Source organism: Penicillium cinerascens (genome assembly GCF_028974065.1).
Source record: "Penicillium cinerascens strain IBT 15544 chromosome Unknown contig_24_segment0_segment0, whole genome shotgun sequence".
Taxonomy (NCBI): Eukaryota; Fungi; Ascomycota; class Eurotiomycetes; order Eurotiales; family Aspergillaceae; genus Penicillium; species Penicillium cinerascens.
Window position 1 is genome coordinate 2,419,656 of NW_026695290.1, and position 17,187 is coordinate 2,436,842.

General features: G+C 48.0%; 7 protein-coding genes across 7 annotated transcripts; 4 read left to right on the forward strand and 3 right to left on the reverse strand.

Moving 5' to 3' along the window:
- Positions 1–34: 34 nt before the first annotated feature.
- Positions 35–3,802, forward strand: N7498_004014 (uncharacterized protein; the record flags this gene model as incomplete). Its single annotated transcript, XM_058451076.1, has 12 exons — positions 35–770; positions 824–876; positions 942–1,441; positions 1,491–1,546; positions 1,611–1,795; positions 1,843–2,015; positions 2,068–2,094; positions 2,150–2,510; positions 2,586–2,670; positions 2,724–2,782; positions 2,840–3,059; positions 3,384–3,802. The coding sequence occupies 12 exons, from the start codon at positions 35–37 to the stop codon at positions 3,800–3,802; spliced, it is 2,874 nt and encodes a 957-aa protein (XP_058310538.1).
- Positions 3,803–4,005: 203 nt separating this feature from the next.
- On the forward strand, positions 4,006–4,209 carry N7498_004015 (uncharacterized protein; the record flags this gene model as incomplete). Its single annotated transcript, XM_058451077.1, has 1 exon — positions 4,006–4,209. The coding sequence occupies one exon, from the start codon at positions 4,006–4,008 to the stop codon at positions 4,207–4,209; it is 204 nt and encodes a 67-aa protein (XP_058310539.1).
- A 3,239-nt stretch (positions 4,210–7,448) lies between these two features.
- Positions 7,449–8,556, forward strand: N7498_004016 (NAD(P)-dependent alcohol dehydrogenase; the record flags this gene model as incomplete). Its single annotated transcript, XM_058451078.1, has 3 exons — positions 7,449–7,731; positions 7,789–8,218; positions 8,274–8,556. The coding sequence occupies 3 exons, from the start codon at positions 7,449–7,451 to the stop codon at positions 8,554–8,556; spliced, it is 996 nt and encodes a 331-aa protein (XP_058310540.1).
- A 451-nt stretch (positions 8,557–9,007) lies between these two features.
- On the forward strand, positions 9,008–10,771 carry N7498_004017 (uncharacterized protein; the record flags this gene model as incomplete). Its single annotated transcript, XM_058451079.1, has 1 exon — positions 9,008–10,771. One exon carries the CDS (start codon positions 9,008–9,010, stop codon positions 10,769–10,771), a length of 1,764 nt encoding a protein of 587 aa, XP_058310541.1.
- A 973-nt stretch (positions 10,772–11,744) lies between these two features.
- N7498_004018 (asparaginase) lies at positions 11,745–12,818 on the reverse strand (the record flags this gene model as incomplete). The annotated part of the gene is made up of 1 exon (XM_058451080.1): positions 11,745–12,818. The coding sequence occupies one exon, from the start codon at positions 12,816–12,818 to the stop codon at positions 11,745–11,747; it is 1,074 nt and encodes a 357-aa protein (XP_058310542.1).
- Positions 12,819–13,181: 363 nt separating this feature from the next.
- On the reverse strand, positions 13,182–14,677 carry N7498_004019 (NAD(P)/FAD-dependent oxidoreductase; the record flags this gene model as incomplete). Its single annotated transcript, XM_058451081.1, has 3 exons — positions 13,182–13,327; positions 13,390–14,358; positions 14,416–14,677. 3 exons carry the CDS (start codon positions 14,675–14,677, stop codon positions 13,182–13,184), a joined length of 1,377 nt encoding a protein of 458 aa, XP_058310543.1.
- A 988-nt stretch (positions 14,678–15,665) lies between these two features.
- On the reverse strand, positions 15,666–17,114 carry N7498_004020 (BCL5p; the record flags this gene model as incomplete). The annotated part of the gene is made up of 2 exons (XM_058451082.1): positions 15,666–16,301; positions 16,365–17,114. The coding sequence occupies 2 exons, from the start codon at positions 17,112–17,114 to the stop codon at positions 15,666–15,668; spliced, it is 1,386 nt and encodes a 461-aa protein (XP_058310544.1).
- Positions 17,115–17,187: the final 73 nt, after the last annotated feature.

The following is a 17,187-nucleotide window of genomic DNA, read 5'->3' on the forward strand; positions in this document are numbered from 1 at the left end:
CTCTCTTCGATACCTGCCACACGGCAGACACCGCATGATGGAAGTGCCATCTCCAGACTTCAACTTCTCGTTTAGATCACAATCCAAAGTGGTATTGGCCCCTGCATTTTTATCTCGAGTCAGTCACGAAAGAGGTTCTACGCTCAATCCACAAACCCCGAGATCGACTCCTCTCTTCCAAGACTTGAGCCTCAACGATTCCCCAGGCTCGATGCTTTCACCTCAAGCTCGGTCATCGAACATTTCGCCAAGACCTGGTAGCTCTCCTGCCACTTATGCCCAGCAGCATAATGCTTCCCCGAGTCCGAGTCCAAGGCCTGCGCCAGGGCCTTCATCTCATGGCGGCCGACAGGCTGACAGGAGTCGCTCGATCTTTTCTACTTCAACCCGAGCAACTCCGCTAATCCCAGGTGCTTTTCCCGAGTCGAGTATCGGCGAGGATACTCGCCCTTCCGGAAGGCATGCCACAGAAAATGAGGAAGTCTCAGACAGTGATCAAGGTAGTGACATTGAAGAAATGCCCAACGCCAGACCTAGCGATCTCCGTGAAGAGGAACTTCCTCCTGCCCCGGTTTATAAAAGTCGACTTCAGGATAGCCTGAAGGATGTTAAACGCGAATTGGGCATTCTTGCCGACATGATGGGAATCTCTCGGCTGAGCGAAGAGCATTCTTCAGATCTACATGCCTTATATAGGGATACCAAGAAAATGAGCATGTTCAAGTACCCAGACACTCGGACTGTGGGTTTTATCGGCGACTCTGGTGTTGGTATGGCATTCCAACGACCTTACGCGTCATTTTTGATTCTGATTCTCGACCAGGGAAAAGTTCTTTGATAAACTCGTTGCTTGATCAGCGGAGCCTATCACTCTCAGTATGTGTCATTTCATTAGTTATTTCTCCAGTCAAAAACGCGGGTATATTGATAAGTATATACAGAGCAGCGGAGGTACAGCTTGTACCTGCGTGGTGACTGAATTTCGACATGTTGATGAAGATCACACCGGACCGTTTACAGTTGAAGCACAGTTTATGACCTCGGAAGAAATGAAAGAGCTCCTGAACGAACTTCTTACAATGTTCCGCCAATTTTATGTCGATCGATTCTTCCGAGACCTACATTCGCACGAGGAAAAGCAAAAGTGTCGAGGGGAGGCTGTGCGGGCCTGGGAAACTTTTGAATCTTTGTTTAACAACCAACCGGCGTTGACAAAGGAGCACCTTTCCAAGGACTATGATGGGGCTCATTCGGATATTCTCGCGCAGTTGGAACGATGGGCCTCTGCTGGTCTAGTATTGCGACCAGGTGGACTCGATGCGCTTGGGTATTCTGCGATTGCAGGTGATATTGAGGAGTGTAGAGATATTCTCGACATGCTAACTGCCACTAATATTGGTAATAGCAAACCTGCAATTTGGCCATTCATTAAACTGATCAGGTTAGTGAAGCTCTCATGATAAAGAAACCGTTTTCTGATAATCTCGCAGGGTATATCTCAAATCACCGATTTTAAAGAACGGCCTAGTGCTCGCTGATCTACCTGGTATGCTCTAAGAATATTATCGCCGCACTTAATACAGTTAGGCTTTAGACTAACCCTAAACTAGGCTTCAGTGATCTAAATTTCGCTAGAATTCGAGCTACCGAGCGGTATCTTTCTCATAGCTGTGATGAAGTCTTCGTTGTGGCGGACATTGCCCGAGCTTGTACAAACGCGTCAGTTCGAGACATTTTGCGAAGATGCAAACCAAATCAGCCAAAAAGGATTATCTGCACGAAATCGGAGGTATTGGTAGAGGTCACTTATGCGGAGGAGTGGTTACTAATCTCTCTTCTTAGGATATTTCAGCTGAAGAATCTGCTCGTGGTGATAGTTCGCATGCTCTTCAAGTCAAAGGGATGAATAAAGAAATTAAGGCTATCCAAAAAAAGGTTGAATCAACCGAGTCCAAGGCACAGAAAGCGTCGTCCGCAAGACAATCGGAACTGGCAGTCCAATTATTGACGCTACGGTAAGTCCTTGGTCTCAAGATGTGGCAATCCCATTCGCTGACTTTATACTAGTGCTAAGGAAAAGGAGTTGAATCTCAGGTAAGTCACTTATATTTTAGGCTCGGTCTATATCGGCATACTAAATAATTGCTAGTTTGACAAAATTTCTCATCAGTCAGCGAAATTGCCTGGTATCGCAAAATCTCATCAAAACATACCCCGAAGTCAAGGTGTTTTGTGTCAGTAACACACTCTACTCTAAGTACCGCTTCAGCCAAAAGAGCGAAGAAGAGGCATACGTTGATCTTACGGGTATTCGGGAGCTGCGCCGGTACTGTCACTTAGTACCCGCTGAGGCTCTTATGCACTCAGCATCCGTATTCTTGAATATCGAAGTGCCAAGACAGCTAGCCTCTCTACGTCAGTGGACTTTGTCCGGAACAGATTCGGTGACAGGTGGAAACGCCGCTAGGCTTCGAGAAGTTCTGGAAAATGCACAGAATGGTTTGAACCGGGTATTTTTGACCTAGATGGACCTATTAGGCCATGGCCAGCGTCTTGAATGATCTGGAGTTTCTGATAGCCAATAGGAACTCATTTCCAACCAGGGGCTGGCTCATCAAGCGCGCGTGGGCTTAGCCAGTCTATTTGAGGAGCATATTACCAACATGATTCGTGAGTTTTTTTTGAATTCGATGTATTTGCATCCTGGTCTTATAAAACTTCAGGGCAAAATCAAACTCGCTGGACGGTCGCAAGTATTGAGATTAGCCGGGGATGGTTAGGAGTAGGTTTTCTTAAACCGTTTTCTGACTGTACAATTCAGCTCTAACATCGCTTACAGCTGGCCTCGCAAACCTATGCTGCCTTTTGTCGTAACTTTGGCGACCACACAACTGATGCTGTGCCTCAGGGTCGCTGTTGGAATGACGAGTTACTCCAGCCAGCAAGAGACCAGCTAATTCTCAATTGGGAGACCTTAAGGAATTGGCTGCATACACAAGAAGGAAGCATGGCGAGAGATACTCGCACGATATTTGATAGATGGAGTGGGGAAATTGGTGGTAAGTCACTCCTTTTGGGAAAAGAAGCTTCGTTACCAAGGGCTGCGGTGGCATGCTCATTTCATGGCTTTTTATAGCGCATATTCATCTTGCACCATGCGCCCTCGAAAATCTTCACCGAACCATGGAATTGAGAAGAAAATGCATCCAAGAACATATTTTGAATTCTTTGCAGAAGATGACGCAGATCTCAGAGTACAGATCTCAGTGCATGTATCATCGAAACAGTGTGCTAACTCGCTCATTAGAAACACCAAGCGAGATATGGCTTATGGTCATGCCAGCTCTTACATATCAGGGCTGATGCAACCTACTTATACCCAGATGAACCTAGAAGGGGGTTAGTCAAATCAACCTTTCAACTCCGGCTTGCATTTCAAATCAGCTTATTGATTAATTATACAGGGAAAGGAAGTGACCAGCGCCGGAAGAAAATTATGAATGACTACCTGACGCATTCGATGCTCTTTGCCAGGTTTTCGAATGTAGCTGGCAGAGAATACACAGGGGCCCTGAATGAGTGTTTTGATGATCTGCAGAGAAAAGTGACCGAGGAGGTAGAGAGTATGGCGAGAGATTTCAATGTGGTGATTGCAGCCGAAGGTCAACGTTCAGAGGCGGAAGAGGCACCCGCAGTGGTAGATGCCCTCAGATCTCGATTTGAGGGCACAGAGGCAATCCTGGAAAGGGCCCAAGTGGTCGTGCAAGAACTCAATCGGGAGACTACCCGCGATGTTGTCTAAATTGTATTCTCTATGTTATTTCTTTCATAACTCAGCCAATTTGAATCAACCAAGCCATTTTCGAGCGCAGGTGGATTAGGTATCGTCATAAACGAAATTGAAAATGAACAAAAAGACACGTCGAAGACGCCCAGGAAATCCGTTGGAAAGATGTTTTAATGATTTTTATTGGCTAGATAATAACAGCGTTATCACCCCTCACAATGGATGGTCCAGATCTTACCTTTGGTTTTGTTTTGTGGCAGGAGTTCATGGAAAAGTGGAAGATGATTATCACTCTGCAAGATCCACGGTCAAAGTCTGGTCAATATCTCCTTGCGCATATTGCTGCACTATCAGATTGGTGCAGCCAATTGGAATATCCAATGGGATGGACGAATCTCCCTCCTAATGACGGAGACGCTTGATACTTCAACAGTCTTATAAGTCCCTTTTATTCGCTTTCGCTCTCTGTGTTTTCTCGCTTGGTCCCACCCCTTTTGGTGTCTTTCTGCCCTCTCCATTTATTGAGCCGTCGCAGCTGATTCTTGAGATTCGAGCACCTTCCGATGACGTTCAAGGAGAGCCAGACTTTGCGAAATCCACGGCCATCTTCATAACTATTCACTTTTTCTTTTCGTTGCCACAATCTGTGAGAGGATGATGGATTGTAAATTAAATCTTCTATTTTCATCAAATAATATCTTTTGTTTCCTAACTATCTACCTAAGTGAACCTGTTTAGATAGCCGGAATCGACTGTGCGATAATTGGTAAAAATCGTGGCTGCGGAACCTAGTTGGGAAGAGCCCCGAAGGAACTAAACAAGACACGTCTGCCAATGCTCTGGATAGCAGGCAGACCAGCAGATTACTACGCGGACGAACAGCCCAGCCGTCCAAATGACCCAATTTCCTCTACCAAATCCAGGCTATGTTCGTCAGGTTGCTCTACCAGCGGTTTACATAGGCACTTGATTGCCAGTCGTTCTCCGGTATTAAGATTTCCACCAACCATTCATGTTGCATTAGCAGAGGTAAAATCTCACCGGCAGTCTCGATATGGTATTTACGAACGTTAGTGAGCGAACGAGTAGCCACGTCGTCGACAGGATCCGTCACCTATTACTAAGTTCTGGATATTTTAAGGAGCGGACTCTCAAACATCGCTAGTGTTATACTACATCTAGTGTTATTATAACGATGTATCCTGTCGAGTCTAATTAAATAGGTTGTACTTAACAAAGGGGAAGGAGTAGCCGGGGAAGTCTACATGGTTTATACCCTTGGGCATCAACCCTAATCTAGCTATTTACATCATGTAGAATCACAGTGAATTCTCCCGTGTCTGAATTGTGCTCCAAAAAGTCATTCATAATCAATGTTGAGGAAGATAGAGAAAAAAAATTTGACCAGACTGGGGCTCGATCCCAGGACCTTATCGGTGTTAACGATACGTGATAACCAACTACACCATCCGGCCGACGATATATAAGACGTACATTTTTAACTTTATGAACCATGATGACATGATTGAGGACTCCCCAATTCCAAATATCCATGATCTCCATTATCGTTCTATTTTAACGTCCATAGTAACTTCATAGTGCTCTTATGAATCATAAGAGCCTTGCCTTTAGGTCTAATCTGCTTCGAATGAGTGTATCAGAATATTTTACAAACATTTGAAGGGCCCAGGTGCGCAATGCAAATATATATTTTGGAATCGGTCATGCTATAAGCTGACTGTAAATTTGCATCCTCGATTGGAATCCATCCGTGGGTTAAAATGTAATAACATCTTTTCTTCGATATTGGTACTGTATCGGCATTCAATCGCAAGTTTCATCTAACAATTACGAAAAATTTCCACTATTCGCGTCGTAATGGTGTCGATTTCGTGTGCCTGGATGTGGGTGGACGGGGTCGGCTGGTTAGGCCGTCAAACTCGTTTTCTTTATTGGTGCGGCTTCGTTCCCGATCTGCACCAGCCTCATATCAAAAAATTCACTCTCAGGGTCGATCTACTGGCAAGGCGATACTGAAATCGTAAAAACACTCAGAAGCTCGTGGGAAAATAAAGTGGAAAGAGCCTCTGCGCTTTCACGCATTCTACCTCCGAGTCTCCGAGGCTTCGATCCCCAAGGAACTACAACGGACATAGGTCCCAAGGGTTTGGTGAGATCGTTGACGTCCTGCTCCTTGGTGGGAACGTATTGAAGACCGATCTCCCCCTCATTCAGCACCGCTCGATGGTAATGGAATTTCACGTTGAAGTGCTTGGCTAGACACGCAACCGAGATCGACGCATTTTCTCGGCGATCGGGCCGAGTTTATCGTCCAAGAACCAATGCGCAGAAGTCACCGAGAAACCAGGTCTCGGAGAAATGAGTTGCGCCGCAGTCAGCGAAAAGCCTGATTCCGGTGGAACCCAATTCAACGATCAGCCCCAGGTGTGGCCCGATCGCCATGAATAATCCGCCCCGATGCCTCGGCTTCTGGTTTGTGGATACACTGGAAATTTTGTAGCTCGAGGCTATCGTTGCCGTACCAGCCGGACCAAGGAGAAATCCTGGCCCACCATTTCGCCACTTAATTCTGCCGGTTTTATCTGACATAATCTGACATCTCTAACTAGTATTTTGTAGAATAACCATATCTCTCAATGACCTCAATGCATCTGCTTTTGCATAGACTCCACTAGGATCTGTAGATACCATTCTGGCACAGCTTCCTATGCTTTATTTATAATGACGCGTAGCATTTGTAGCCTAATATCATTATAGTTATATCGAGACGCAATCCAGTCTTTCATGCAGTTCTATATATTTTTAATTAGAGTAAGGTTAGAAGAATAGGGTGGCTATCATATACGGAAAATATCATAAATGTCTAGTTTGCTACGCGTCTCCTGGGATTAGTGAAAGGACGCGCTATCCTCTATTAATATAGGATAGAAGCCAAATAATTGGCGTAGCTGATAACTTTGGCTTTCGACCTGATTTATGCTTTAGTGTAGCTTGCTGGCTAACTGCGCATGTATGGTGAGCCTTGTCCCATAACATCCCTAAGCGACGTGAGATAGCTGCATAGGTCTAGCCATACTCTCGGTATTTTAGCACAATTAAGCGTTGGTCATGGCTAAGATAGGGCGTACTTTTAGTAGGTGTCCGCGACTGGGATGCAGGAACCAGAGGGAATCCTTGGTTTATGGTCGTAGGTATATTGGTACGTCAACCCCTATGCAGGATATATTTGAACAGCGCCTATAGATATAACGAATGTATTGATGATCCTACAGTTGTTGTCTAAGTAGACAGGCGGTCAGATAGGCGGTGGAAGGTGGGCCGTAGTGGGCCAGGAGAAAATCCTTGGTCCGGCTGGTACGGAGATTATTCACAAACCACCCGTGTAGATTTTGCTGGAAAACCCTTAATGACGTCCCGACCCGCCAAGAAAATGTCCCTGATGAATCTGTTCTGGGCATCAGCCCCGGCACATCAATGACGACACGGCACAACTCCAGGACAGATTTCCGAGATAGGCAGTATGGCCGTGGGACCGGAAGTTGTATAAAGGCAGTGTAAATTCTCAATTGTTCGTAGCTCTATTCCCATCAGAAAGTCTACCAAACTCAGGTGTTTGATCTTTTCCAAGCATACTACCACAATGAGCATCACGTTCGAAGTTTTCCGGGGATCGAAGGATGGAAAGATCATTGCGGATAAGACTACCCGCACTCTGGAACACAACGAGGTCTATATTGAGACCACTCACTCCGGTCTTTGTGGTACAGATGAGCACTTCCTGAAATCTGGACAAGTCCTGGGGCATGAGGGCGTTGGTGTGATCCGTCAGATCGGCCGTGATGTCACCAATGTGAAGGTCGGTGAGCGGGTTGGGTTTGGATACACCCACTATGTGTGTGGAACCTGTGAAAGGTGCTTAACAGGTATTTTAAACAGCTTTTCAGAAAATTAACAACATGAGGCTGACTTGGATTGAATAGGATGGGATCAGTACTGTGAGAACAAGAAGGAATATGGTAGCCACGATCACGACTTGGGATCCTTCAGCGAGGGTGTCGTCTGGGATGCCAGCTGTGTTGTTCCTATCCCCGATGGATATGAGTCTGCTGATGCTGCGCCTTTGATGTGCGCCGGTGGAACCGTCTGGACCGTTTTGTCTGAATACGGTGTCCGATCGACAGACCGTGTGGGCATTATGGGCGTCGGTGGTCTCGGCCATCTGGCTATCAAGCTGGCGGCTGCCATGGGATGCCATGTGGTTGTCTTCTCCAGCTCTGAGGCTAAGCGCGAGGAGGCTTTTAGCTTCGGTGCCTCCGAATATCACGTTTTCAAGGCTGGCCAGAAGTTGACTGACTTCAAGCCGGTCAAGCATCTCCTTCTCTGTGGCAGCGCCAACGTCGACTATTCTTCGTAAGTCCCTGCTGCCTTTTGTCCAGAATCAACCTATGCTGACAAGTGCTTGCAGCCTGTTCCCTCTGATGGACATTCACGGATCGATCTATCCATTGACCGTGGACTTTGCGCCCTCGCCGGTTCCGATGCTGACCATGAACACGAAGGGTGCTCGGATCCAGGGTTCTCTCGTCGCTTCTCGCCACAGCCTTCGGACCCTGGTTCAATTTGCTGCTGAGAAGAAGATTGTCCCAACCACTATGAAGTTCTCCATGGATAGTGAGGGCATTGAGGAAGCGATGCAGACACTTCGCGACGGCAAGATGCGATATCGCGGTGTCCTGGTGCGTCAGTAAAATCAGCATGAACGGCGTTGGAAGTTGGAATAGGATTTTGGACTTTACACCATTGTATGATAGACTGCATGATATTGGCGATAGAGAAAATATTAATACGTGTACAATTGAATCTTCAAGACTGCCGGATGTCGGACTGAGAGTCGAGGGGTGAGAGATGATCAGGACAAACCTGCCTTCTTTTCTCAACCACGCGCATTCATCACCTCGTTCACCACCTCCTTCGCCACCTGTTTCATCAAATTACTCACAATCCCTCATCGACTTATTTTTCTCTATTCACCCGTTCTTTTCCGGATTCTTGTTCATGATCAAGATAGGTATCTTCAGTTCGTGGTGCTAACCCGGAACCTTTTTCTTACTCGCTACAAAGGGAGTCAATCTACTCACCTCAACCAGTTGCCCTGGGCTGGGCCCCGTTTCAGCCTGCCCAGAGGCAGAAGTGGACACCATGTCGAATGCCCAACCAGACACCAACAACCGCGACTGGACCGAGTTGCCAGAAAATGAAGCGGTGGACCAGGCTGTCGACCTCCCAGAGACAACTGGGATGGTACTGGATAAGACGGCAAGGTTTCTGGAAAACAAAGGGGATTTTGACGCGTGGCTGAACTCTGCCTTCCTGATCTTGGGGGCTCGTGGTCTCGAGAAACTCATCGACATCAGTATCCCAAGGCCCAGAAGAGACGACCCCAATGCACCACGATGGTTAAAACATTCGAGACAAGTGCAACAATGGCTAGCGGGAAATATGTCAGACACCATCTTCCGGAACATCAAAGCTCAGGGAAAGCGTGTCGAACTTGCCGATGAATTCGTGGACCTCGCAAAACGTGTGCTCCGGGACTACGGCCCGTACGCGGACATCGAGACAATTTCGACTTTCCTTTCCATGAATCGCTCAGACCATGCCACCACAAGGCAATTTGTGGCGGTTTTCGAAACACAATACACTCGTTTGGAAAGCCACGTTGACATCGCACCCTACCTGGCTATGTGTATACTTCTGAGCAAATTGAACACGGAAGAGAACAAAGAAATCGTGGCTTTTGCAGTCCGAGAGATGAAAAAATCTCCAACCGGTGGAAATCTACGGCGTGATTTCACCCTTCCGGATTTTCGAAAAACCTGTTTTGATATCAGATTAAAGCTTGAGAACAAAGCTATTGCGAAGAATCATCAGAAAGATCAACCTCGGTTAGTCCGGCCTCGGGTGGTGCAACCTGAGCCAGCTTCTCAGCGGAAAGTGCGTCCAGCTGATCGAGGAAGAAAAGCGCCGCCCCCAGATGTTGACGCTTATGAATATGCAAAAGCCTGGCGCAATTTGCCAACACAGAAGACTGGAACCGGTGAATGTACTTATTGCGAAGTTTTGCGCCACAAAACGTCAAATTGCTGGTACATCAACCATGTTCGCCGGCCCCGAGACTGGAAGCCGACTCTGAATCTTTGGGTCTATGAGCCATTCTCAAATACTGGAAAGGAGACAAGGGAAGATAGCTCGAAGGTGGAGAAGGGAGATCAGAATTCAAAAGATGGACCCAATGCCCTGGCTGCATCTTTTCTGACCGGTCACATTGTCAGTACCACAAGTGCCTCAGTCACAGAGGAGCCGTCCAAATCTGTGATGCCGCACGGTATCGACCTTGGTGCCCCGTATTCGTTTTTACTGAGCCCTGGCAGATGGATTGTTGACACGAGCATTTCTCAACACATTTGCGCTGACAGAACATCATTCATCGATTACCACGAATATGACCATGTTGACACTCCTTTTGAGTGGGTCAACCCAGCAGGAAAAAGGTCTAGAGCCCACGGCACCGGAAAGGTTATCATAGGCCTGTTGCTTGCGAATGGGCGCATCAATGATTTTATTATTGAATGTGTCTATCATCCCGACTGCCGACTTAGCCGATTCTCTCCAACCATGGCCAAGAAGGATTTAAACATCGGATACAATGGCAAGACGTTGACGTTGCATGATCTGGTGCATGATAATAAGGTCGTTGGCCATGTGATCAGGGAGAACGGGATCCCAGTTCTTCGCACGTCATCCTGTCTTGTCAAGAGAGAGCCACCCGAGAGCGCTGTTGCGAGTAGCCTTGATAGGCAGACCAGCTCCCAGAAGGATAACACCTTGCTTGGCAGTGCAGTGACAAGGACATCTGATGCGAAACCCCTGTCCGGCTTGATCAGCTCCCACCGCGCTGCGTGAGACGATGAGCTTGATTTCGGGGATAATCGACTCTGAGTCCTGTTCTAAACCTAGTGATGGTTGAGTTACCTGTTCATCCACGCTTTAATGATGTATCCTTTAATTTTATTATTTTTCGAATGCATGAATATCACTCCAATTGAGCAACAAATGATACAAACCCATTGCCAGCTGCCATCGTACATAGAAACATTTCAAGCAAGACAATCCTTCCGAGGTTTATTCTGCTCGTTTTGTCGTCTTCAAGTATATGGATCCCAGAAGCACAGCATCATCCAATTTCCTCGCGCAGGCGTCACCACTATCCAAGCCAAAATGCCGTGCCGGGCAGACAATGGCAGCCTACAATGCAGCACGGAATGACATTCCAGTCCCAACCAACGCTTTCAGCTCCCCGTGGAGACTCTCATCATGAACAGCATGCGCCATTGGACGGTCGTTAGAGTCAATATCCGTAAAATAGTGTGACTCTGGTCCTAAACGACGCTCAACGGAGACACAGCGTTTGAGTAATTGTAGTTCGGTCAGATTTTGATGTTGCAAAGAGACTCTTCGATTGTGAATGCCGACATGGATACTATACTCGCAGCTTTTATGACTATGATCATACTCAGACGAGCTTTGAGCGTAATTATGAAGGCAGCAGTTCTAGCACATTGGAGGGCGGCCACTCTGGGGGCTGGCTGAGTGTTCTATTGAGGCTTTGCATCAATTCAGCCCCCCAGCAACTGCAGCCGACCGCGGCTGTCAACCCCCACTTGCTGAGCGATTTGAGACAGTTTGTGTCATTTACACCTTTAAAATCATTAAATTAGACGCTGATCTACAGTCAAGACGCAAAAAAGTGCCCATCACGAATGGACTGATGATGGTGTTCTGAAGTTCAAGTCTCCGAGTCTCTCTTTCTAAAGTGAGATACGGGCAACAGTGCCGTTCTCGGCTTAACTTGCAAACCATAAATATCTCGAAGCGATTACCTTTGATAAGGCCGGATCATGAACTGGGGTGAGACATGCCCTGTAACGACACCCACAGTATTCTTGATCTCGCGGGTGCGGAACTGAGCAAGAGCCTGTCTCATTCGAGGCTCGCCGATTTCGAGCTGCTCCAAGATCTCAGCAACCGCGGAGTACAGAATGTCGATATTTCCATCCTCAATTTTCACAGCAATGCCTAGCGCACCATTTGATCCTAGCCTTTTGGTCTGTGCCGATGCTCGGACTCCGATCCCGTAACAGCCATCGGCACCAAGTTTGCCTATGAGCATTCCTTCAAATGCCGTCATAAGGATTGTGCAGAACCGCTGGTCACCGGCGACGAACTCTGAATTACGTGACATGGCATGAAAGACTCGACCAAGTGCCCGTACCCTCGAGTCTGTGGAGCCACTCGATGCATCTTCGCTTGCCCCGGCAGCAAAAGTAGCATACATGCGACTCAGAGAATGCAGTGGAAAGGCAGGCGCAGGAAGGTTGCACCCATCAAGTCCCCATTTCGAATTGCCCTCATCGAGACCGCAGACCTGATCAACAGTTTCTCTCACTCGAACTTGCATGGGGTGCGTGGGCAAATGATAAGTCTGCACATCTGCGCCGAGAGCCTTGGTTCCAGCAATCATGCCCGCATGCTTGCCAGAACAGTTACTGCAGATCGCAGTCGGGTTGAAGTCTGCTTTGATCCAAGCGCGGCCCACATCTTTTGAGAGCGGAACATGTCCACCACACTGGAGTTCTTCTTCATGAGCGCCGATTTTAGCGAGGATGTTTCGCGCCCGAGAAATGTGTCGCTCTTCGCTGCTGTGAGATGCACAGATCAAGGCGAGGTCTGCATTGTCGAGATCGAATTTCTCCAGTGCGCCCGTTTCAACAATCGCGAGTGCTTGAGCGGGCTTGGCTGCAGACCGGGCGAGTGTGAGTCGTGAGGGATCACCGACGGTGTGTAAGAGACGGCCGCTTGAATCAACGACGGCGGCATGTACGCCATGTCGGTTTTCAATGACGCCCCCTCGGTCTGTGACCACATAGTCGGTGGAAATGACGGTCCGCATGGTTGTATAATGACCTTTAAAGAGTATGAGTGACAGACTTCCTTTAGCTGTAATTTTTAATTTTGTGCGCTATCCCCGATGTGTGGTGATTGCGATCGACAGGTTCCGACGGTTGACGGATATCGGCTTGGATTCTCTCTGGAACATATCTTTATTTTCGCGGTTACTAGTATTCAAGGCACCCCGAAAAGGTTGAGAATAAAGAAAACGGAAAATGAACAGCTAAATATAAACAGAAAAGCATGAGTCATTATCCGTGATCATCGGGGCAGTTTTAAGCTTCGGCGTTCGATCCGTGTACTACATGGGCTCGGCCTTGCCGACTGCGCTCAGGCCGCCAATCTGCCGATGTAAGCCGGTGCCTTAAAGAGAACTCTCGGTAGGCTCCTTGAACCTCTCGATTCTCTCTTTACTAATCTGGAAGCATTCGGGAAGACCGGTATCGTGCCAGGGTTTGCCAAAGATGAGCTTGACCAAGCCGGGCGCGCACCTGAAGATACCCGCCATCCCTGTAAGAAAGATTAAGATGTCAGCCCTCAGATGGTGAAGTTCAATTTTATTCAAGGCTTACCGTGACCGTTGAAGGCAGCACATATCCACTGACCCTCGAGACCCTCGATGGGACCGACCAAAGGTACACTGTCGGGGGTCATTCCAATAATTCCGGTCCAGACATGATCTAAACCTTCACCGTGTCGTAGGGGAACGGCTTGTGGCTCCCGAGATAGGTCATTAAACTCCCTTTTCGCATTCTCTGCAATCAGCTCACTATATGTGGTATCATCAAAGGTATTCATGAACCCAGATGGTCCTTCAGGATTCTCAGAAAGACTCCTGATCCCCGTCCCACCGAATATGATGGTACCATTGCGCAATGGGTTCACAGAGAAGAAACTTCCAACGTCGTATCTGAGAGCCATTGTGCTTTTCAACGTGTTTTCTCCAGAAAGAGAATGCCGCGGGATGAACGCGTGAGACTGGGCGCGATTTGGTGTGATGAAATGGCTTAATTCCGGTACCAGGTAGGCTGCGTATGCATTTGTGCAATGGATGACGGTCTCAGTTGCGACAATTCCACGGGGAGTGTGGACGTCCCATCGGAACTGATCTCCAGTGCTCCGGTGCTTGACCACTTTCGTCACTGGGCAATGGGTCCATAGTTTGACACCTTTGCTGATGGCGTCGTTCAAAATCCATTGAACCAATTTGCCTGGATGATTGGATGCAGCAGTCCACTCGTAGGCGCATAACGTGCCTGCAACTCGGGTTCTCGCTTTCGCTTCATCGCCTTTGTAGAATTTTACCTGGGTCACATCCCCGCCGGCGCGCTTATATGCTTCTAGGGCGTCGGCTGCTTCAGTGACAAATTTTTCGGAAAAGCAAACCTCAAAGGTCGTTGTCAGATTGAAATCACAGTCGATATTGTGGACATGCACAAATTCTTTAATATCGTCCAACACCCCTCTCTCGTTCTCCAGGATCTTCCGAGCCTGTTCTGGTCCATGAAACGCAGTGTAGCCGGGGAAACCACGGAAAGCATCTAGAAGAGTGTTAAAAATTACACAATTCTGGATTTAGTGAGAAGGCGGTCTCTTACCGGGTCGAATGTGACCGGCATTCCTTGCACTGGCGCCCGAAACAGCTTCTCGAGCCTCAATGATCAAGATATCATCGCCCTTGATCCCGCTCTCAACGAGATTCCAGGCAGTCAAGACACCTGAAATACCAGAACCGATAATCAGGTATTTGGCAGAAGCTGGGACATCGGCGAGATGATTCGAATGGAGGTATGGGAATGATCGTGTTGTGCGATGCCAAATGGAGAGGGTGGAGAAGTCATATGGAAGTGACGGCTTCATTTTGATGTGGGCATGGATTCGAAAATAAATTGCCGAGTAAGTGAAAGATGCGACGTTGACCCGATATTTAAGGCTGCCAGAAAGAAACTATTGCCAATTCTCGGTCAGTTATCATTTGGTTCAACGCGACCTAGGTTCTCACCTAAGCTGCTTTGGGAGTCAATTCGGCTAAGCGTGCCTTTCGTCTCCTCTAACGCCAGCGCAGTGACCGAGTGATCAGAGCGGGGGTTCAATTATAGGAGGATCTTTCCCAGTCAGGATCAGCGGGGTGTACAGGTGTGCTTATCAGGCGGCATTTCCCGCCCTGAACCCCAGTGCGGTTTTCTCCGCTCGCGGGCGCGGAGTCTCTCCGGTTGAGGCGGGGTTTATTATCGAATATTCAAAGACTCCCCTGAGATGGAAAATGTTTCCCCGGCTGGAATTGCCATCATGTTCAGTTATACTCGGTTTATTTTAAATGCGTGCACATATGACATTCAGTTCTTGAGACGCTGATTCACCTATGATACGTATGCTCATCCGTTCTTTGGGAAAGTATTGAGCATTTCCTTGCGTACGGAGAGAAGCGGGGTGCATTGATCTGGCGGCTTCGAGAGTTTTTCTTATTTGCGCCTGGTGTTGAAACAGGAGAAATATCGCCACAGGATATTGAGGATCGGGGTGTACCTAGTGAGGCTCAATTCATAGGTCAAAGTATAGGTGGAAATCCTAGTTCCCTTGCGGCAAGCGATCAGCCGAGGGAAGCGGATTGGTCACTAAAACCCCCGGCACTGGCAATGTCTACGGCTAATAAAATTGGACAACGTCCCGTGTATGAAAGTGAATACCGCTCTCACACCGTCATGAACAGTTCTCCATCTCAGAATTCGATAATGATCTGGCATTCTATCTTGGATGCTCCAAATGTACATAGAAATTAGGCAGATATGATATTCAGGGAAAGGCAGACGTGTTCTAGCTTAATGCTTCTGCTAGTTCTCATAAAGCCTCAAAAATTGACCAGCTGAGGATCTGCCTTGAGAAGTTTCTCCACCAAAGGATATCTCTTGGTGGAAGTGGTGAAATCACACCAGAACCCACCATTTGCCTTGCACATAATCTGTGCATTGTATCTCGTTGGAAAACTGCGCTGTAGCGAGTGTCCCAGAACAAGAGGAGCAGCCGTAACACATCCATCAGCATCCTCCTTCGATACCACGGCTGGAGCGAAGTCGATATTGCGCCACGCACCACACCAATTGGTACATGAATAGCTCAATTGATCCGCCTCAACGATATGGTGCGACTGCCTCGGTTTAAAAATCTCCTTCCTGGCTGCCAAGCTCCTCTCAATATTCTCCAACCGCAGTGCTTCGATCACCGCAAGACGGTGCTTGTACGCCAGCTCTGCGAGGGGTACTTGATCCGGATTAGGCATGTGAAAAACAGAGTAGATTCCCGCGTTGTGAAGGTACGGCTTGTCGGCAGGAAGTGCAGGGTGTCTTCCACGGCAATTCACAGCCGAGGAGATGGCCACAATTCTGGAACTTTTCCGTCCAAGAAAAGCTAATTTCACCAAAATTGCAGTTATGATATCGCCGCTTGTCAATGGTGGGGTCTCTTCTCCGTACTTTGCTTTCAGAGTCTGTGAATGACGGTCGCGCAGGCTTTCAACTAGCTTGACAGGCAAAATCAATAATCACCGAACCTCCTTTGGGTAGAGGATGAGCTCTGGCACGTGGTTCAGTAATGCCTTGAATCTCTCCGATTTACGCATTACGCGGAAATCATTTTTCTTCCGCAACAGTTCCTCCGAAGGGTTCTTCAGACCATCCAAAGCGCCAGGCTCCAGCTGAAGAAACTCAGCCGGTGTCTCACCCTTGACAACCTGCATCCAAGCAGTGATCAGACTCCCAACGCCCATCTGATCGGTGACCGAATGTGGTATATTCAGCGCAACAACAGTGGCGTCCGCAAATTTAGTGACATGCACGAGAAGAAACGGCATATCGGGACCCTCAAATTTCCACTCTGTAGGCCATGTGGAGGGTGTCCATACTCCTTCCAGTTCTGGGATAGAGCATGGCCCGTGCAAGATATCACAATCTCCCTGTGACACGTCGGGCAGCAACTGGGCCTTCGCGAGCGAAGATTCAACAGTGCGAGTTGACCACTGAAACAGACGATAGTCGAGTGGAAAGGTTTTCGGTAGGCGATACGCCAGATCCTTATTTTTGGAAACATCGAGGCGAGCTCCGAGAATTGGTAGGTGGTTTCTGATGAGTCGATCTAGCGCGGCACGCATTGCTTCTCCGTCGAGGATCTCATGGACGACTAGGAAGACGAATGTGCGGATCTTGTCGATCGGTGTCCATTGGTCTACGGGTTCTAGGGGGATGACCTTGTATTCCCCGTTGGACCCATTTGTCGCGATGTCGGATTCGTTTGTAGCTGCCATTTGGTGCGACTCAAGGACTGAGAGTATTTCAGACCTTTCCCAAGGTATTAAAGGTGAGACATTAAGCAGAACA